General features: G+C 38.4%; 1 protein-coding gene across 3 annotated transcripts in view; it reads left to right on the top strand.

Annotated features, from left to right (window-relative positions):
* The first annotated feature begins 1,457 nt into the window (after positions 1 to 1,457).
* Positions 1,458 to 23,029, top strand: part of Kcnq5 (potassium voltage-gated channel subfamily Q member 5) — a 388,898-nt gene continuing 367,326 nt past the window's right edge. For all 3 annotated transcript variants that reach the window (XM_010617849.3, XM_010617847.3, XM_033756495.1), the window contains exon 1: positions 1,458 to 1,564. In XM_010617849.3, the coding sequence (XP_010616151.1) occupies positions 1,500 to 1,564 (65 nt within the window). In that variant the 5' untranslated portion in view covers positions 1,458 to 1,499. The remainder of the gene's footprint in view (positions 1,565 to 23,029) is intronic.

Below are 23,029 nucleotides of genomic sequence, written 5' to 3'. Positions count from 1 at the left end.
CTCTCACACTTGTTTTACCCAGCTCTACTCTGGGCCTTTAAAATATGTTCACTGTGTTGCATGGAACATACTTCTCTCTTCATTACGTCTGTCAATACCCATCTGACCCTGACCTTCAGTCCTGTTCCGAGGCATGCCTTCCTTGAAGTTTACCCAGGGCACTCCCCTACTCTGGCCTTCCTGTAAATCACTGAGCTAGTTGTTATCAACATAGCACATCTGGACTCAGTGATGTGGTCTTCTGTTATTGTCCAGTGATGTCATCTTTGCCATGGACTCAGCTTTTTAAGTCAAGGAGCCATGTCTTTGTCTTCTCCTGATCCCTACATAGCTCACAGAGAGACACAGGTGCTCTGTAGTTCCCATTGAGTAGATTACAGAAATCATTATGAAAACTGTAAGTCACTCGTTTCTGATGAGGTATAATTTTGGTCTTTCAGAGGACATTTGGCAATATTTGATTATTGAATTAAGACATTTTTGCTTATTGAAACTGAAAAGGAGTTCCTACTAGTAGCTAGTGAATACAAGCCAGGAATGCCTCTAAACCATCACATACAAGGCACAGGGCAGCCTTATATTGTCTCTAAAATGTGATAAGTGCTGAGGCTAAGAAATCCTGCTTAACTGGGATGGTGCATTTGATTGTAAATGATCAAAGATCTTACATATTTCATCAAACGAAAGAAGTTTTAGGAATTCTCCAATCAGACACAAATACGAATTTATTTTTCTTCTGTTATTTATGGAAGATCAAAAAATGTTCTGAGATAGCCAGAAGGGATTTGAGTTCTTTAAACCTCTACTCCCAAGTTATTAAAGATAAACTAGTCTACACTGTATTTATCAAAACATGAAAAGGCTATCTTGATCCTTTGAGAGCAGGTATCTTTATTCTTGCTAACTTCATTCTTTAATGTGCTATTCACCAGACTTTACTCTTACTCATATGGCCTCCTGTAATAAGGTTTCTGAGTTTTAGAAGGGAGGTTGTTTGTTTGGTTTTGTTTTTTGAGACAGGGTCTTGATATGTAGTTAAGCTGAGTCTTGATCTTACTATGTAGTACAGGTTGGCCTTGAACTTGAGGCAATCCCTCTGTCTCCTCCTCCATAGTGCTGAGATTATAAATTTGCATTATCAAGTGCTGCCAGGTTTGGGGGTGTTGTTTTGGCCAATTATTTGTTGATGCTTGAATTTTAATTATAACTAAGTGACAAAATATTCATGATTTTGATTTCTTTCCAAGTAGTTGCTCATTTGAAGACACATTTTTTAACGTATTAAGTTATGAAATGGAAAAGAGTTGGGGGAAATTTTGATATGTGAAAAGGGAACTTTGAGATGTTCTTAAAGACATAAAATCATTTGGAATTTTACTCTATGGCAAAGAAAAAGAGGGTTAAATATGAGCTTATTAAACAAATACTTTTTTTTTCAAACTTTCCTCTAGGTGGAGAAATAAATCAAAAGGCAGTGGGTGTTGTTACTCATTTGGCTTATGTACTTTTCAACAAGCAATCAGACTCCTACCAGGATATTTTGGAAGAGAAAGAACACAATTCTGTAAGAATTTGCAAATATTACATATATTGTTTTTATTAAGTCGCATCTATATTTGACCAATTCCAAAATAGTAAATAATTTAAATATAGTATTGATCAACTTTCCTTTTTTAAAGATTCTAGAAAAATAAATCAAGCATAGAAAAAATATTTACTTTCTTAATAGTACTTGGTTTGGTGTAGGAGTCTAGCTGTGTGCTTTTATTGCCTTGTTTTTAAAAACACATTCCTCTCAGTCTATACAAAACATTCAAATAATTTGATGTTGGAATTCCATTCATTGGTGAACCAAAGTAGCATCCAGATAATAATCTGGGATCACACTTGGTCTTTGTAGGAGAAATATTTCTAGAAATAAAAGTACTCTTATTTTCTTTCCTCTATAATTTTCACAGCACTTGGTGGTAGATTTATCATCTTTCACAGAGATCTGGCCCAGAAAAAAAAACATGCTTAAACTCAGGGTGGACCCCTGTGAACTAAAAGTGCATTATAAACTAGCTCAAAACACTACAGCCTCTCTGTAAATTACAGGTGTGGAATGCCCCTTGTGTTCTGGACCTCCTGTGCTAGATTTGAGACAGAGTTCCTGAGCCCATGAAGCTTCCTGTTAGGCAAATAAGTCAGCAATCAAATAAACAAGTAATATATATTGTGAGGGCAAGCAGTACTATGAAGGAAAATAAATCTGTGTAAAGGTAAAGAAAATTTTGAATTTGGGATGAAACATTTAGAGACACAGAGGTCAGGGAAGGCCTCTGCAGCAGGTGATTTAAACAGGCAGAAGAATGAAGAGTGATCTTGTCCTAACATGAGAAGAGAATGTGAGGCAGTAAGTGCCTGGAATATTAAGTTAATAGCAAGAGGATTGGAGTGAGAGATGGGATAATGGTAGGAGATAAGATCACAGAGATAAGAAAGGGGCAGATCTTGTCTGTGCTAACTACCGTTGTCTATTATGCACCATGGAAAGTGTATTAGAAGAAATACGAGGCATTAAGAGAATAAGATGATGCTACCTCTAACCTGGGAAGCCAGGGGAACATTCTTTTATGAACTGGAATGTGTTGCCCCCAAATGGAAAATTAATTTAATGTCCGATGTGACTCTGTTTGGCCTTCAGTGAAGTAAGGTTAAATGAGGTCATAAGGATAGAGCCCTAACCCAGTAGAGAAGATGTCCCACTTCTACAAAGAGGAGGACATACAAAGGATGATGGTTACATGCACCCAGAAAAGACCATGTGAAGACTCAGTGTAAAAGTGGCCATCTGCAAGCCACAGAAAGAGACCCCAAGAGAAGCAAGTCCTGGCAACATTTTGATCTTGGACTTCCAGCCTAAAACATGCATTGTTTCAAGACTCCAACCTGTGGCGCATTTTTGTTATGCCACCAATAACCAACTAGTACGGCTTCTCTGAGGAGGTGGCCTCTGGGCTGAAAATTGAAGGAAAAAAAAGGAATTAGAAGCATAGGGAATAATGTATGCAAAGATTCTTCTGCATTTGGACAGTTGAAGAATCAGAAAGAAAGCCTCTTTGTTGTCTAGAGGAACAACATAAGAGAAACACATGGAGAGATGCTATCATGGAGGTGAAAGAAAGTCAAATCATAACAGGTCTGGTGGACTCCAACTGGGATTTTGGCCATCTTCTTTAAGAGGTTGACATGATTTGCATTTTGGAACATCTTCCGGCTCTGGAGTATTGGAGTAGGAAAAGAGTATGCACAGGGAGACCCCGACGAAAGTTGAAGCAGCTGAGATAGGGACGGTGGCAGTGAAGTTGGGGAGAAGTGGATCAGTGTTGATGGATGAAGTGAACAGGTCAAGGATTACTTCCACATTTCTGGTTTTTTTAGATAGAAGGATGTTGATGTCATTCTTGAGATGAAGAACCCTTATAATTTATCCTCAACCTGACAAGTTCCACGTGGGACATGTTGAATTTAAGATGCTTCTGAAACATCCAGTGGAGAATCAGAAAGTAGAGGAATCTGGAGCTCAAAGAAGAGATACAGAATAGTGATATAAAAGTAGGCATCAAAAGTATATTACAATAACCAACGCCAGCTATACTGCGAGTTCTCTATAATCAGGGGTTTATGTTTTGTCCACATATGTATCCCACTTGCATCCGGTGAGACAGACAGAAGGCATCCAGTACATACTTGTATTGAATGACTGAGGGAGTGAATGAATGAACTATCCGAAGAGAAAAAAGAAAAGCAGATCCTGAATGAAACCTGGCAGGATGCCAGTGTTTAAAGGCTGGGTAGAAGAATGAGCTCTGACAAGCAGCAACAGAATAATCAGAGAGAGGAGGAAATCAGTAGAGTCTGAGTTTTGGGAAGCCAAGGAAAGAGAGTGTTTCAGAAGGAAGGAAAAGCCACAACCTAGCACATGGAGGAACTTTTCTACCTCTTCACTGCTAGATAGGTTTTTAAATACCTGCATCCATTAATCACTGTTAATCATTAAACCTAGGAAGATTTGATCTCTTGCATGTAAGATGTACCTCCTAATAGCTTGTTGGAATTGTCTTTGAAAGCATATCTCTGATGCATGCCCAACATGAGTGCATATATAATTACAATGACATTCTTTGTATTAAATTACCAGTCCAATGACAGATAGAGAAATACATTCAGCTAATACAATGCCAATAATTTTTCTTGACAAATTTGCTTGGAGCTCATTCTCTGGAGGGAAGCTCAGCAATGCTATACTCTACTCCCTCTTCATGTACTTTACTCTGTGTTTCCATGTACTTCTACATCAGAGTGATTTCTTAATTTCAAGCATAACCACATGAAAAGGTATAGCTTTGATCTTGCTGAACAGTAAAAACATTTATTGTACTACCTGTATACATTTTTAATAAAAAAGATAAACTGATAAAAGAAAAAATGTGCCATCTTGATAAAGACTGTAGCTATTTGTCAAAGTTTTGAGTGTAATTTGTCTAGACCTTGTTATTTTCATACAGATTTCTGCCTTGCCGTGTAACTAGAGGCCCTGCTAAGGACTGCTCTGAACCATCAGGTTATATTATAACTAAATTGAGGTCACAGCTCTCAACCTAGAGATGAAAGATGTTTACCAAAGCATCCCGCTAGCCCATCTCATCTGACTGGCCTTTTCCTTGAGACAGAAAATCCGCTTGGCTTTTAAATATTATTATCTACAGTGGAAAAACTAGGAGAAAAGTCATTAATTAGTGGTTGGCTTAAATTTCAACTGTACCATAAATATTTAGTTTAAGGAATACTTCTCCCTCTCTCTCCCTGCTTTAGTTTTCTTACAGACTCATCCAACTTGAGATTTTATTATGTGCTCATTACTCACTTGGCTTTGGTCAGTCTTTCCTGGGAAGATACAGTTCATGTGGAGTGGGGAACTGTCTCTCTGTTTATTGCACCCCCAGATCCAAAATGCCTGACAAATTGTAAGTGCTCAGGAATATCTTCAGAGCAAACATGAATAGATGCTCAATGTCTGATGGAAGGGGGAAAAAATAAAAATGCTAGTTGGGTTTGCAGTTTAGTGGGAGACACAATTCCCGATATCAGAAACTTTGGAAATCCAAGCAAACATCTTGACTTGCTGACTTCTCTAGCTGACTTCTAAGTAGGATCCTCACAGCGCAGATTTCCCTATGAAAATTAGAGTGGTGGTTTGACCTTGCACTACCCCAAGCATGATTTCTTTTGGGGGGCACCTGCCCTCAGATCCTCACAGCTCTTCCTCCTCCAGGCTTGTCTTATCTCCTCTTCCTCTTATCTGCATCAACCTCTTCCTGATCATTTGGGTTACAAAACTTTGCTCTCCTGTCCTTCACATGTCCAATCAGCCTACAACTTCTGTTCATTGTGCTTTGACAATTTTTTAAAAACCCGCTTTCCAAACCACCTGTCTTGGTTCCCAGGAGGCCTCCCTTTCTGATGTTTCCAGCTGCACTTTTGTCCACCCAGTATTCCACGCTGTTAGTGAAGATTGGTTAAAGTGATTAATAACAAGTGTGGCTATTCACTGATCAGTAAGCATATTCCTTTTAAGTGTCTAGTCTATGTAAGATATAACTTACATATTGATTTGTAATTTTATGTGTCTATCCCTAAGGAGAAATACTCAAAGCCCACACAAAACTATTTGTCCTAGAGAGAAACATAGAGACCAGAAGGGCTAAGTCAGTGTTCTTCCTTAAAATAGTCAGAGTTCTTGTTGACAGAAGAATAAATCTTAGCCTTGATATTTCCAGACTTTCATGTACAAACTCTCTTACATTTCCGCCTTCATCCCAGACCATTGCCCAAACCCTGAACACAACTGCTCTGTCTGATTTCTCTGTGGGTTTTCATAGATATATGCCGTTACCCTAGGTCGAGTGTCTTTTCATCTCATTCCCCTCACTGTAATGAGTTTTCCTTTCTCTTTATGCTGTGATGAAATTCCATTCAGCTTTAGAAGCCCAACTCAGAGGTCAGCCTACCCGTGAGTCCCTATTTGCTACCCAGAGAACTAAGACTTTTCTCCTTCTTTACAGACTTGCATTTATTCCTCTGTAAGAGCACCCTCCAGTGTAGATTCTGGGTGCCTTAGAGACTTGCTCCAGGTGAGGTGACTGTTTTTGTTCAAGGGCACTTATATCTGTACTTTCGTCTCTACCAAAATGCCTATTGGAAGCACGAAGTTCATGCTCAAGACTGCTTTTCGGAAGGGTTGCTAGATTCCCTCCAATATGCTCTGAAATGCTAGTCATGATGCCACGATGCTATATAGTTTTGGACTCTTTTTCTCTGAGGTTCTCTGGGTTGCAGAAGGACACAGAAGTATCTTGTTATCCTAAGTGTGGAGAGTGGTTGCCTCGGGTATCGTTTGATAGCTACTGTGCCTTAATAATGACCATCAGACTCAGTCTAATTGGCTGCTGCATGTAACACACCTTTCTACGCTGGCTGATTTCTGAATGGTAGCTGCGAATGTCAAAGCGGTTCAAAAATAGCAAAAACTTGATTTCCCCCTCAATATCCCGAGAATCATATTCATGGGCACCATTGAGTCTGGGCAATAATTCTGATGGATTTTTGCCATCTGATTTAGAATAAACAAATTAATGCTAGAAACAGTTTCCTAAGAGATAATAAGGAAATGGGCAAACAAAAATAAACATTACAAAAAGGAAAAATACAGTCTCTGAAAACAGATTAGTTTTTGTTTTTGTTTTTTTTTTCTACTTTGGGGATGAAACTTTTTATAGGCAGGAGTTTTAAAATAATAAAACTTGGCTAAGTACTTGCTGCAGTCACCAAATAGTTGTCTTTATATTGGGGCCAAATTAATATTTAAATGAGTTTTATTATAAAGAGCACTTGTGAGATTATTTACTAGTGACTACTGTTTTTCTTTAATTGGGCTGAGACAGGGGAGAAGAAGGTTCATCCCTAGTGGGACTGATTTCTGGCAGTGGCGGGTGTGGGGGATTCACTGAGGTCCCTGCACCTGCCGTGCCGTCACTAAAGAGCTCCCTTGGTGCCCGCAGCACCTAGGATGGCCACGTACTTGGGGTGTTCACAGTCCGCTGCCTTCCCTGGCCTGTCCCCAAGCCCCCCGCTCAGGCTGTCACCTGGCACACTGGCTGCTCAGCTGGATACCGGGCCTGTGCGCAGTAGAGGCTCTTGATAACCATGTTTACTTTTTGATGATTTGAAGGCTTCTCGTGGTACAGAAATTCGAACAATGTCCCGAAGCAGAGGATGAAAATAGAGGCACAGGCAGGAAGGGCAATTCTGAATGTCCCTGAAATCAGCTCCTGCCTTCACATAATGGTGAGGATATTTGGTCCCTATGGATTAATAATTTACTTTGAAATACAGATGCATCTAAATTGAAAAAAATCATTTAGAAAATAACTTCAAAATGATACTTGGTTTTGAACTATGGTGTTTTAGTGATATTTATTACTAGTCTCATACTGTGATACTCTAGTTATATTCTGAAGACTAACTTGGTTCTTTAAAAATGATAATTATTTCACAAAGTCTGAAGTAGTCTAACAATTTTACTTTGTCTTGAAAAATCTTCATCTAAATGAAATAATTTTGCTCATATATATGTGTGTATATATATCAGAACTTGTTTTGTGATTGATATTATGATACAGGTACTTTTTATTGTTACATGTAAAGTTTTGAAAATATATCTGAGATTATAACTGAGAACCTACTTCAAGATAATAAGACTCTTAAAGTGTTTTAAAGGTGATACATATAATGAGAGAATATTTTTTCTCATAATATTAGAGTCCATATTCAGAAACACACTATATGGCATAGATAAAATAATGCAGTGGATTCCATGGAGGATTTTAAATTTTGGACAATAGGTATTTCACCTAGAGCAGTTTCAGTTCTATGTGAAAAGATTTACAGCAGATTGAAAGTTGAGTAGCGAGCTCATTTTAATGTTCTTCCGCATCAGTTCTTGAATTTAAAACTTTGTGCTCCTAAGCCCTCCACACCCTTTCTGATCTGTGATTTACTGTAGACACTGTAACAGACTGGCCTTATTTAAAGGCAGTGTTACCATATTTCTAACGATGTATAATAAATAATTTTACGAATGTCATCTACTAAAGAAAACGTCTTTCCTAAGGAATATCTAAATGATATTACAACATCAAGGAGATTTACTATCTCGAATTTGAAAAAGTAGATTTAATAACAGTCTACCTGTGTCTTTAAGCACTAGGTCTTTCTTCCAAAAAGGACACAGGTAGACTGTTATTAAATCTTCTTTTTCAAATTCAAGATAGTTTATATAAAGATTTAGTTATGTGGAAAAATGCCAAATTAATTTTTTCCCTTTTTCCTTTATTGGTACTTTTTAGGCATACAGTACAGTTACATTCATCATTGGGCTCTTGTACCTTTACATGACAGAGCTTGGTTCTTATTTTTTCTCCATTCCCCTGCCCTCCCTTGACCCCCTCCACCCTTCCCTATTTACAAAGACTTTGTTTCCATTTTTTTCCTTTTCTCATATTTTTGATTTTCCCTTCTTAGCTTTACCCTACCCCTCCCACTCCCCCTACACCTTTAGGTATTTACAAAAATTTACAAAAAATGCCAAATTTAATGTAAAGAAGCAGATCAGATCAAACAGACCCTACTTCCTTTACCATTTATCTAGGGACATAGCTTCATTGTATTTGTTTTTTTTTTTTTTTTGGCACCGGGGATCGAACTCGGGTCCTTGCACTTGCAAGGCAGGTCACCGAACCGCTGCGCTAAATCCCCAACCCGCTTCATTGTATTTTATATTTTGAATACGTTGTAACCTCTTGTGGCTTACTTTAGCACTATTATTAAAATTATGCTTCACTTCAAAATTTGTAGTTTTTTAAGATTTCTAGTAGTGTGTTATGTGTTTTGTCAGGAAATAACAGGAACATAATACTAGGTTGATGGAATTATTCTTTTAGAAATGCATCTTTAAACAGTTAAGCATAAAATACTGAGATCCAAGAACATATATCTTTAAATTGGACAATGGAAACTTATCTTGACAGTGGTCACCCTATAAGTTTTCTAGTTATTACAATTATTTTACAATTGTTGAAAAGTATTCTAAGTCGGGGTGTAGCTCAGTAGTAGAGCACTTGTATAACTTTCAGAAGACTCTGAGTTTGATCCCCAGAAACAAGCACGATTACACACACACACACACACACACACACACACACACTCCAGAGTTCTTTTTTTTGGATTTGCCTTTATAATCAAGTTGTGAACCACCTGAAATTTTTAATATGTTATTATTGCATCTTATTCTTAGCCCCAATATTACTGTACAACGTTATTATATATATTGTTTATCATAAAGGATTCCAAATGAATTTTTATAGCCCCCCCTCCATAAAATTTGTCCTTTGAGTTTATTTAAAAGCACAGGATATAATTCCAGGGGAAATTGAAATATGATTTTGAAGTATTTATCCAGCTGTTTATGAAAATATATAACTTCACAAACTAACTTTCAGAACAGAAAAATTATTTGGGAATAGTGTATATAATGATGTGTTTCTGTCTTTCTATTTACTTATGAATGAACTACTTAATATGAAAACATTTTCTTTGCACCAAGAAAATCTCAAATTTTTCTGGTTTTATTTTAAGATAATTTGGTGGAATTTCCATTTGGCTTTTGCAATCTCAAAATCAGTGGCTATAACTGATTTAAAGGCTTCCCTGTGGTCTTTAATTGCTGACTTCAACAGAAGCTTTACCTTTTATCAATTAAATTGAGCACTGTATATTGTAAAGATTATATCAGAAGCCACATTAGACCATATGTGTTTGCCTTACTGGCTGTTTAATTGTTATCTGTTGAGTGCATATTGGTTGTTGGACACTCACTCTGTCATGTTTAGTTTTCCTAACATTTCAGAGAAGCATTCAACTCTGGTAAGAAAAGAGAGAAAATTGTGTTTTAACACAAGCCTCCTTTAAAAAGAATTAGGATGTGTTCTGTACATGTACCAACTTTCCACAATGAATGTAGCCACTGTGTACAACAAACATGGCCTACAGTGACAATATTTTTTAAGCCAATGTTAGAGAACAGATTGCAGGGACCCTCACTGACAAAGTGACCCATACCCCTTATTCCACATTGGCCACCCTATTCATGGTGTGATCTCAAAGCAACAGTCTAATTTCATTCTGCATCCAAACATCACGATGATTATTAAATACCTGCTGCATTCCAAAGAGTATTCTAGGGGTTGGAAACATAGTTGAGGGCAAGACAGAGCCCCCGTGGAGTTTGCCTTATGTTTGGGGGATGAAAATAATTCCTGAAGATACTATACATTACTTTTGACCACTGTTTCTGATTACTGACGAAATTTAAGTAATGATCTCTGGGTAGTGGAATCTCATGGATGTAGTTTGATGAGCTCTGCAAATGTGTCATGGAAGGAAGTACTGTACCACTTACCACTTCGAGGAAAGCGAGACAATTTGGACGCCTGACACCCTCATGTTCTTTAACTCATTCATAAAGGTTCTGTTTAAGAGGAATCTCTGACCACCCTAGACTTCTCAAGAGTTACCAAATAATGTATCTTGGGAGGATGCTACTGGGTGATGCATGCTGTGAGGAAAAAAAAATAATATATGGGAAGTATCAGTACAGGAGTATTTACTTGGAGCACAATTGTTAATAAAGGCTGTCGGCTTTGGGGTTCGTGGTTCTAGCATCCACCTTGCATTTAAAGAGTAATGAACATAGCATCGCTTAACTCACTAGTTCAGTTTTCCTTTCTGTGAGGCTGCCTCTACATTTTCCCCATCACCCTGAGTCACAGAAATAAGCATTCAGTGCTTAACTTTGTTCGTGAATGAGTTTCTACAAAAGTATGAGGAACTCAGAGTACTAAGGAGGCATTTCAAAACTCCCTTTATTGTTAAAAGGCCGTTTGCTGAGTGGAGTGCTCACTGAGGTTTCACAGTACGGTAGTGTCGGTGGTGGCTGGAGTCCTGCCTTGGAGTCCTCCGCAGCGTGACCTGATGACTTTTCTTCCTCACATGTCACAGTGCCAGTGAGCAGCAATGTGTCTCTGAAACGGCAAGGATTATACTTCTGTGGCACCCCTTCCATCCTCCAAGGCCACCCCACAGCGTACACAATGCCCCATTCGTGAAGCACGTCTGTGCTTTTACAGATGGGCTTGGAGAAGAGGAGCTGTGAAGAGCCCTTTCTTCCATGCCCCCTGTTGCCAGAAATTTACCTTGAGTGGCTCTTCTAAGGGACCCAGGTTGCCCCGAGAGCCAGCACTTACTTTCTCTAACTTCCTGTAGATCGTCATGATCTGACAGGAGAGCTCTTCCACGCTGATCTCTAAGAGGGAGGAATAGTGAATCACGTTACAAACGTGTGCCTTGTCCCTTCCTGGTCGGTCCGCCTCACTGGCCAGTTTTCCTTCAGCAGTTGGTGGCGTTCAGCAGCAGGTGCCTTCTCTTTCTTGCTTTTCGCTTGCAGATGTGGGAGGTCAGCCAGGGCTTCAGACTTTTCACTTCTGAGCTTTCCTATGGCCTTATCGGAAACCCTTTCACATATGTAGGGCCTCCGAAAAGGAAAGACTGAAAACAATGATAATCTCTTCTCACTCCGCAGCGTAAATCCCCTTTATGTCTCTCTTTCTGTATGTGCTCATGCTCGATCCGTCGTTCTTTTTGAATGGAAGGGTAAAAATATTCTGGCTTTGCGATCTACTAATAACTCCTAAGAAATAGTTCGCACATGGATATAAGATGCAGTTACTGGAAAGAAAAGACTACTGGGATCAGAGAAGAGCGGGTATTTGTTCAATGTTTTTTAATTTATTCATTCAATAACTATTGGTCCAGTATCTCCTATTTGTTAGAATATGTGGAGCATAAAAAACGAGTAAGACATAATTCTACTTCCTTAGGACACACAATCTAGATGGGAAAAGATTGGAACTGTATCCTGACTCAGCAGGAATCTGAACTCCTGCTTAGGTTTTTAGACCCCTACTATGCCAAGTTTTTGGATGGAAAAGTGTTTTCTGTCTTCACTGTTGGAAGTAACTTGAAAGATTGACACATCATCGGTGGGAGGAAGGCAGAGGTCTCTGCCGAAGCTTGACATCCCTGTGGTTCAATCTTACCTGCTACTTCCAAAGAAATTCCATGCAGAAGCCCCCTTACGTGGATTGTCTGAATTCCTTCCAAACTTCATGAGTAATGATACAAGAACTTTGAAAAAGAGTTTGATTAACAGAAGTTCAGCTACATGCCAGCGATATGACATCCACTTCTGAGAACAGTGAGAAGGTATAGATGTTTTACTGGTAAAAATCCTGGGGCCTGAATATCCATGCCAAGTTAGCTCCAATGCCAGGTCTATGCAACTCCAGACCCACATGGTGCCTCCTCTGAGAGATCCTTCTGCATGAAGGCTGCGCCTGCTGTGGGCAGTAGTGATTCAGTGGGCCCTTTGTGGGTAGCTCTCCTAGGCTACTGTTCTGTCTCTGGAGTGACTCCCATGTTTCCTTAAACTGCTTCCCAGGGGCTGGGCCTGGAAGGAACAGTGTCCTCTCTCTAGACCTCTGTCAAGCACTTCCTGGGGACCAGCATGCAGGCTCAGAGGCTCCTGGCTTGCTACCGTAGCGCAGATCCCAGACTACTGAAGGACGGGGCGGGAATCTCATGTTCTTCATCCCAGCCCTTCGTGTGTCTGATATGTAACTCTGTCCATGCTGAGTCTGTGTGCCCAACACATGCAAAACCAGACCTGTGCGTGCAGGCAGTGCTCTTTCCCCTTCTGCATCTACCCCATAGGAAGAAGAGTCCCACTGTGGTTTTGAGGCATACTGTTCGCTTTTTATGGATTTGCTACCTTCCTTGTCGCTTCATATAGCACTCAGTGTCCAGCCTGCTTGACCTTCTGGCATATTTGCTACTTTTCATTTGCCATGGAGTGGATAATCGATTATACATTGCTTTTGCAGGTTGTGTCTAAAGTAAGGGATGGCAAGACTCTTGGAGAAGGACTCTATGCATTAGTGCATTCACTAAAGTTTCTCAATCTACCAAATTAATTGTACCCTGTTTAAAAATTAGTTTAGTTTGTCTCTCAGCTACATCAGGTTATTTGTGTCACTGAATCCTTGGGCTAACTTATTGGAGGGATATTTTCTTTTCTTATTCTTGGCAAGATTTGAACATGCGATTTTCTTCAATTTCTTTCTTATTTAGCCACTTGTTGGTCAAAGGGGTTTCTGCTAAGGATATAAAGACAGAATTCCTTCTCTAGGGAAGACACGATCATATTAATGTAGAGTAATAGGTGATGTTTGAAATGATTCATAATTGCTATATTCATAAAATACCCAGATGAGTAGATTGGTAAGAGATTTCTGGTCTTTGTAATTCCACACTGGAAAAATACAGAGCATAGAGATTAAGGGATCTGTTCAAGGTTCCAGAGATGGTGGGCCCAGGGTCAGGAGGAAATCCTAACCTCTGAATCTTAATCTTTTGCTGTTTCCTCCCTCAATACTTATGAATCAGAAATATCCATTGAGTGACTGCATATTTTGTAGCTATGGTTTTATAAGAAGAGTGTTTATTTCCAGTGGGTTAGCATCCTGATGAAGATAAAGGGGCAAATAGATGTATTTAGATGCTAGAGACAATGACCAAACATGAGTTCTATCATTTTCTAGCTCCGTGAAAGAAAAAGCTTCTTCTAAATTCCAATTTTCTGATCCATAAAGTGGATATTAAAATAATAAACACTTTCGGAGTTAAATGAACTAATGCCCTGAACACCATCTGACCCTTCGTGAGTGTCCAGTAAATCCAATGCACAGTTCTCAGATGTCTTCTCTGTTATCGGGTACAGGTAGCTTTTTTTCCCTCTTAATACTTCAAATAGGCCCTTTCTTGTTTTATAGTTATATTTTAGGCTTGTGATACACCTTACAACAAATACATTTGATTTTTATGTTTTGTTTTGCTTTCAATCCTGACCCAATTCTCTGTGTGGCAAAGGAGTGAGATTTCAGTGTAGATTTAAACATTATAGCCCCAGCCTTGCTCAAAGCATGATCTTGGACCACTTGCCTCAGAATTACCTGTAGGAATTGTTTCAAAAGGAAAGTTCCTGGGCTCCACAATAGACCCAGCAAGAAGACCTAAGGACCTCATAACAAAATCAAAATATGATTTTAATGCATTCGAATTTTAAGAGCCATTGCTATAGATGAATCACCTGCAAATGCCAGATTACTCACCCTTAAATATTACTTTGATCTTGCAGTTTCTCTGTTTAAATAACCTCCATTAGTTTTCACTGATCTTCAGTTTTGCTGCACAAAGTTGTCTTCCCTCAGGCTGTGTGTCCTCGCTTACCCTTTCTTGTGGCAAGTGGAAAATGAACCTCCAAAGATGTCCGTGTCCCAGGCCCTAGAGTCTGGAAACATAGTGCTTCACAGAGCAAAGGGATTTGTAGAGGTGCTTAAGTGAACAGTATTGAGGTGGGGAGATTATCCTCCATCCTTTAGGTGGGCTTAACATGATCACAGGGGTCCCTATAAGAGAGAGCAGGGATCAGAGTTAGTGCCTAACAGGAGACTGCGGTGATGCCAGGGGGAGGCCAGAGCCACAAAAGGCAAACAATCTCTGGAAGCTGAAAAGTGGGAGGAAACAGGTGGTAGCGTCAAAGCCTTAGGACAGCTTGACTTTAGCCCAGTAAGACTGATTTTGAATCTCTTGACTCCAGGACTATGATAGCAGAAACCTGGAGTTTTAAGCCATCAAGTTTGTGATAACTTGTTACAAATTGGTGGTTACGGAAGCCATAGAAAATGAACTTCTTTCTCCCCGAGTCCTCATCTCTGCCAACCCTTGGCTGCTTTACCCTTTCTTATATCTGAGCTCTGCTCATTTTTCATCTACCGTGCATACTCATCTTTTCTCTCCTTCTGTTCAGGCATTCATTATTCTAATTCTTCGGTGTTTGGAGAAGGTTTAAAAGCTCTCAAAGCCTCATTGTCTTTATTTATATCCACCGCATTAGATGCTTCACGTAGAAATGAGTGGCCCAAATCAGAGTGAAGAATTTACGGTTATCGGCAGTCTTTTAAATAGAAACCACAGTGGTACTTACTCTAAGAATTAATCTCACGATTAAGTAAGAGGATAAATTCACTATGTGCTAACACAATACGTAGCACATAGTAAAAGTTCAATATATGTTAATTGTTATTGGTAATTGACACTTAATTTTCTTTTCATTACTCTTAGTCTGTATATAGAGCTTGAAATGCCTGTTACTTTATATATGAGAATAATATAAAAAATCAGAAGAGAAAATTTGACATATACTTAAGATTTAATGTCATGATTTGTTATTAGCTGGGCTACGGGCTTTTCAGCTTGTGTCTGGAGCAACATTCCCACTACAGCCCACCTCACTCCTGCCTTTCTTTCTTTTCCCTCCCTCCTATTTTTCATCTCCGATGGTTGTGTGAACAGTTTGATATTTAAATACTTTGAATATATTGGGTTTTGGAATAACTTGCAAAAAATCTGATTCAATTCATTGCCATTCATCATTGGCTTCCTTTATACAACCCTTTCTGCCATTTTAGTGCAGATGAGAGCTCTCTGGTCACAGCTAATTTGAATTCACTTTTTAAATGAAAGTTCATGAGCTGCTAGGCTAAAATTAAGGTCGGCTACATCTTCTGCAGTTCCTTTGTCTGCTAACGTAATATGATTTTTGAGTAATTGAGTTTCTTTTGACATGCTTTCTTATTTAGAAACTCTGGCTTTTTTGCAAGTCTTTTCTTTCTGTAAATGTTTACATATTTTATATCCATGTTTTTCGTGTAGCTTGCTCTGTAATTATTTTAAAGAAACTCAGAATTATTCATTTTTAGGCTTCATATGACCAAGGAAATATAATGTAAAGAATGATAGGAAAAATTGGTGATAATGAGTACTTTTGTTGTTAAAAAGAAGGAAAGGGCAAAGTCAAGCTAATACCTATAAGAAAAAAGATAATCAGCAGAGGGCTAGCTGGGTCAAATGGGGCCTCTAATCCTACTTACGTGAGGTATGTCCATCTTGATTTCCAGAGTGATAATATGCACACCCATGTTTCTATCGGCACAGTTTGTAATAGCTAAAACTTAGAAACAATCCTGATTCCCATCACCTGGAGACTGGATAAAGATGTGGTTTTTCTGTAAAATGGTGTACTACTCAGCCATAAAGAATGAGAAACTAGAGACATTTAGAGCTAAATGGATGCACATTGAGGCTATACTCTTAAGTGAAATAAAAAGGATACACTTGAGTAAAAACAAAATAGTTTCTCTGGTGTGAAAAACTAAAAGTGTAAATAAGGTTCAAAGGGTGTAATTAATAGTGTGACATAGGAAGAAAATGGCTAAAGAGGAAGTGAGAAGGAGAGAGGAAAGGAAATAAGGGAAAAGGAAAATGTGCTTCTTTTTTTTTTCTACTTTTTAGAGCAAATATTACCTTCCCTTCTTTTTTTGTTTGGCCTATTTTATTCCAAGAAACAATTTAATAAATAATATGGGCAACTAAACTTACCTGCAAGGCAACAGAGGATTTCCCCTGTACCTTGTGGGGCAACCTATCCTTTGTGAATTGTTCCTCGAAGGCAAAAGGGCAAGTACGGTGGCCTGGGCTTTCACTGGAAGCTTTACCAAGGGAAGGTTGTCTTTCTTTGAAGAGACACTCTGACTCGACTCAGATATGCAGCATGATGGCTCTAATATGAGAGATGAAGAGAGATGAAGGCAGTAGACAAAGTGTCCAACATTTGTCCTACTGAGATATGTGCGCCACTGTGTTCCTCCTGGCTGAGAAGGGAGTCGACGCAGATGGAACCCATACAGTTTATAGAATCGGGGACCTGGGAATTCACTCATGAGTAAATGACAGACAGCTCATGCTTGTACAAAACATGCTCTCTCACCGTGGGTCTCTCTTCATTGACGTACAGCATTTGAAGTTGGTAGAGAATATATTGTTTAACCTAAAACAAGCTTAAGTGCAGAAACACAAATGTTGTCTTCTACTTTTCCAAATGGTTCTGTTAGAGAAGAGAAGCCATATAAACAACTCAGTTTGATCCTAACATTGTTATTACTTCACCTACGATGAAATTAACAGCTAATCTTAAAGAATATATTAAAATTGATTTATTTGATAAAGAATGTAGTTTTAACTTATAACTTTCCTGGTTTTATTTTACCTAATGGAAATTAATTTTTAAAATCGCCAGAATAGCCTGGCACAATGGTTCATGCCTATAATCCCAGAACTCGGGAGACTGAGGTAGGAGGATCACCACCAGTTGGAGGCCAGCCTGAGCTCTGTAGTGAGTTCAGAACCAGTTTGAACTACAAAGCAAGATGCTGCCTCAAAAAACAAATAAAACAAAACAAAAATCCAATAATAGAGAATCATGGTATGTTGGAATAGATACATTAGCAAATTACAATGTAATTGGTGACAAAATGACACTAAATTATATTCAATTACCTTATATACTAATTTTAGAATATACATTCTCAATTGTCAGCAGATAAATAATAATTTACCAATAAGTATATGGTTACTACTTTTTTGTATGCTTAGTAAAGGTGAAATAGCAATAATTCCCCCCTCAAAACTGGTCAGTTATACTAATTGCTGTTTTGGGAAAGCATTTCAGTGATTAATTTAAAAATATTATATGCGATGTGGCATGACCTTTCTTGAGTAAGTGTGGTAGGAAAAAGTTTTCCATGAGCATTATTTTTAAATTCAAAGTAGAAAGGACAATGCTGGTCATCACAGACTGGAATGGAAGGTTGGAGTGGAAACGGCTCATACTGACCAATGATTACAAAATTGGCGAAGAAGGAACGAGCTTCGGTGACTTAAGGGCAGGTGCTGCAAGCACTAGTAATGCATTAACTGTCATAAAATGACTAAGAGAGTAGCTTTTACATGTTTTAACTGCAAAAATAATGAGTATGTGAAGTGATGGATTGGTTAACTTGAATTTCTCATTACTACAATACAGACGTATTAAATATTACCATGTACCCCATAAATATATACAACTGCTAATTAAAAATTAAAAAATTATTTTCATCACCAAAGATAATGTCACTAAGTTATTTTTTACTACAACCCCCATTCTACATTAGAATATTTGGATTTTACAATGAAAACAGTCTACAAAGGCATTGATACATTAATCAGATAATTTGTTATTTAAGAAAAATTTATGGACCATAGTTCAAGCTTTCTTACCATAGTTTCCTAAAACACTTTACTCCCAAAGTAATTTATATGCATATTAAGTGGATTCACTGTATATAAAATGTCTCACTTCACATAATGTAAGAAAAAAATTGAAATTTAGGTAAAAATGTTTCATTGATAATAATAAATAAATATATCAGGAAAATCTGAGGTACTTTAAAGCTATTTCACATAATGTAAGAAAAAAATTGAAATTTAGGTAAAAATGTTTCATTGATAATAATAAATAACAAATATATCAGGAAAATCTGAGGTACTTTAAAGCTGTAGATGAAATCTATTTCTTAATATTACCACATTTTCACAACAAATAGATACTCTATAAATTTTAGTGTTCAAGATAAATAGGACATTTAAAAATATTCTTGTCCAGAGAGACTGCCAAGGCAGGAGTGACAAACAGGGAGAGAGGACTACATGATTTAGAAAGTATGTCAGTGAGGACTAGATTATTAAACGTCTTTGGAGGAGCATGAAGAACATATAATGCGCCTATAAGGCTGTTCTGCACTTGAAAGAATGAAATTGCAATGCAGTGTACATAGAGAAAACTGAAACAGCGGGACCAACAATGGAGACCTCGAGTTCAGTGCCATGTTGGTGAAAGATCAGCTGTGTAGGCCACATTTAGTTGGGACCTAGGAGAAAGTGATTTTCTTTTGGAATACAAGTCAGTCTGGTTAACTGCTACAGTGTAACAGTTTAGTCCTTACACAGAGAAATGCTTTCTTGAAATGGAGCGGGTGTAGCCATGAGTTTTTAACTGAGATGCAGCTGTATCCCTGTGTGGCACAGCGGGGTGCAGTGTGATCTTCCTTCAGTGCCCGCAGGGGAAGAGCAGCACTGTCTGCTCTGCGGGCCCAGCTCACAGAGTCACTTGGAGCTTGTAAGCTAGAAATTTCTACCTTTCATCTCGGTCAGAATGTATGGGGAAATAAAAGTGCAGAAATGTAAAGCACGCCTCTGATCTCCGGTTTGTATAAGATTTTCATGTTGTAATATTGAAACATTATTCTTAATCCTAAATGTAAAAGGTGATCATGTTCAAATTCTGTTGTGGTCTTTATGTCTTCTGTGTCCTGCCCTCTCAGAGACTGTCTCTGCTGTTTTCTGGGGGGGTAATCACTTGATTGCATAATTCTTTTAGATATTTTTGAACTTTTGTGGATATGTATGAAATAAATAGGAATAGTTCCAACAACGGTTCCTGAAATAAATTGAAATCAGTATCTGGCAACTGATGCTCCTCGGCTCTTCAGGATCTTGATTGGTGTATTAGGTGGCTTTTCTTCCTCACAGGTTGTCTGTGGTTGGGTGGGCCGTTCCCTGATCTAGGATGCACTCAGCTGGCTTGGCTTTAAATGGCAAGTTGGGTTTAGGTCTCCCGCAGGAGCTATGTGAAACATGCTTGTCATTCTTGTTCGTTTCTGAAGCAGTTCTGAAAGTTCTTTTTCATGAGTGTCTTCAGTTGCATCCTCTGAACATTGCCCTTTCATGGGCGTTTTGACGTAAGGATCTACCAGATCTAGTGAGTAATACGGATGAAGTAATGTTTTTGACAGAAACTGCCATACCAACAACGCTATGTGACACAGAGCAGTGCTATATGGAGGATAAATCTGCCCATTTCACAGGCCATTTTCTGTGCACATTGTTTCTAAAATACTTTAATAAGCCCTTATCATATCCAGAGTTTACTGTAGTGTTTTGGGGTCTCAAATTCAGCTCACACAATGTTATCAAGGTGAAAAAACAAAACAACAAAAACAGTCAACAACACTTGAATGTTGAATCTTGATTGACATATTTTTTCCCCACAAAGAGAACTAGATGATTTCCACTGAGAATTTTGAACCTTGTCTCAGGATCCTAAAACCACAGACCCGAGTTTTATCTCCGGTGATGACATTACTTGAAAAGCTGGGATCTGAAGCAGTGTAACTGCACAACTCCAAAGAAACGCATCATTCATAATCCATGAGTTATGACACACTGAAACACACTTGCTCTCCACCATGGCTCACAAGGGGCTGACTGCACTGAACAAGATGAATCTTGTCACTCACTCTTACTAAGGTTGGACAGCCAGCTTCTCTCTCACACTGAAAAATCCCTGTCTTTCCATTGGATGGCACTCAGGGGCAGCAGCAGTGTTCACTGTCATTTTTAGGTCACATCTTACAGTCTCATGGCAAATGAAGTAAACACATCAAAGCCCAACTTGGTAAGAGTATTTTAAAAATTAATGTTTATTTCTAATTGAAAAATAATTTTATATATATGTAGAGCATACAATTGATGTTTTGATCAATGTATGCATTGTAAAGCTAGTCAGTAAACTTACTGAACACATCTATCAACTCACCAAGTTACCATTTTTTTTTTTTTGGTACCTGGGGGTATAGAACTCAGGACCTTGCACTTGCAAGGTAGGCATGATGCCACTGAGCTACATCCCCAGCCCACCAACTTACCATTGTTTTGTGGTAACTGAGTCTTGGTACTCTTCGACCCATCAGTATTTTCTTCCGTCTCTCCATCTTACACCCTCCCCTCAGCTTCTGATGACCATCTTTCTACTGTCTGTTGCTATGTGATTACCTTTTTAAGGCTCTGCATACAGGTGAGGTCATACAGTGTTTCCCCCTCTGTTCTTGGCTTGTTTCATTTAGCCCCATATCTGATAGAGTTTACTTCTTCATTTAAGGTTGTCTAGCATTCCACTATGCATATATGCCATAGTTTCTTTATCCATTCATCAGTTAATAGGCATTTAGGTTGCTTGGCTTTGTGAGTAGTGCTGAAGCGCATGAACATGGGAGAGTAGGTAGTCTTTCAATAGTTCCCTTGGGTATATACCCAGGCCTGAGTTGTTTATTGACGTAGTAAAGCTATTTTCAGGGTTTTTTGTTTGTTTGTTTTAGGATCTCTCTACTTTACACAATGGCTATATCAATTCATATTCCCTCCAACAATGTACAAGGTCCCCTTTTCTCTGTATGTTTACCACCAACTTGCCTTTTGTCTTTTAGCAATAGTTATTGTCACATGCATGAGGATATCTCATTGTGGGTTTAATTTACATATTTCTGATAATTCTGCGGGGCAAAAGAATGATTAGTAAAATGAAGAGACAATCCAGAATGGAAAAAGATATTTGAAAACCCTAGGGGCTGCTATCAAAAATATATAACTCAATAGCATGAAAACCAAACAAAATGAAACAGAAACACAAAAATGAGTAAAAGATCTGAGTGGACATTTTTCAAAAATAGATACGCATGTTCAGCACTTATATTAAAAAGCACTCCGCAAGACATTTTAATCCTCTGCTCCTGTACTTTCCCTAGCATTCCACTTATCAAAGGTACATTACCAAGCCTAACATTCACAAGGAGGGAAAAGATGCTTGGATTCTGAGAGTTTTCACCACAGGTCATGGCATTGGGCGCAACCATGGGAGAGAATACGGAACTGGGAAAGGTAATGCAAGCTCCTGTGCTCTGCCTTCTAGATCACAACTACCCACTTGCTTCCATGCACAAAATATCTTAGTTTTAACAATCCTCTTTGAAAAACAGATCTTTCAATTATCATTAGTTTGTGGAATCAGATTCAAAATCCAGAATCTAATGACTGATGTCGCTTCCAGATGTAGCCCCTCTTGGTCTGGAGACATAAGAATTCAGTCCTCCTCTCCCTGGCACGCACTCACACCATATTTTCTATGCTGTGCTTGTCTCCTGTTTTGAACAGCTCTTTGATGGTCCTGGGAACACACCGTTCAAAGTAGGGTCCCGGAAGGGGCACATAGCATTCATAGATAACTACATATTTGTTTCTGCTTGTTTTTGAATCATTTATCTCAGGAAGTTTTACAGTATATTTAAAGGTTAATGAAACCAGCTCTCATATCAGTTTGTGATATTCATATTTTATCACATTACTTATAGTTAAGCAGTTTTTCGTAAAGCTTGTCTCACTTTTATTTACGGGGTACAGTAGAAAACAGTGAGTCAGACAGAGAAGAAGAAGGAGGAAAATCTACAAAATGTATTACTCATGGTGAAGCTGAAAAACAGTTGGAAAAAGTCTTGTTTTAGAGGGGAAAAATAAATGATTGACAGGAAGAACTGAAGAAGCCGCCTTTCCAAGTCCCTCAGATTCAAGACAGCTGCAGGGCCTGTGTCCGCACCCATTTGTAGTAGTTCTGGGGCAGCATTCAATTCTCAGACTTCCTTCCAGAGTCCAGATGTTCGATGGATAAAATAATTTTATCCTTTAAATAATTGTAATTATAGTGGTATTATATTTCAGGCTACCAACTAAATATTCTGTATTGGTGTGTTTCAGTATATATAAAACAAAATGGCAACCCTTTCAATTCACATCTTCCTTGAAGCATTGTATTTTTTTGTTCTTTTTCTCATTCTGCTATTATATTATATTTATTACATTTTTTTGATCAATTACAAGACCTTGTATAACAACATAAAATTTTTTTTTAAGAATTGGGGCAACTGAGATGTGCCTCCAGTAGGTGAGTGGATCAATAAACTGTGGTAAATCCAGATGGGGATGTGTT

The sequence above is a fragment of the Fukomys damarensis genome, unplaced genomic scaffold (genome assembly GCF_012274545.1).
Source record: "Fukomys damarensis isolate Sample0158 unplaced genomic scaffold, DMR_v1.0_HiC HiC_scaffold_27, whole genome shotgun sequence".
Lineage (NCBI taxonomy): Eukaryota > Metazoa > Chordata > Mammalia > Rodentia > Bathyergidae > Fukomys > Fukomys damarensis.
This window is presented reverse-complemented; position numbering and strand designations above follow the sequence as displayed.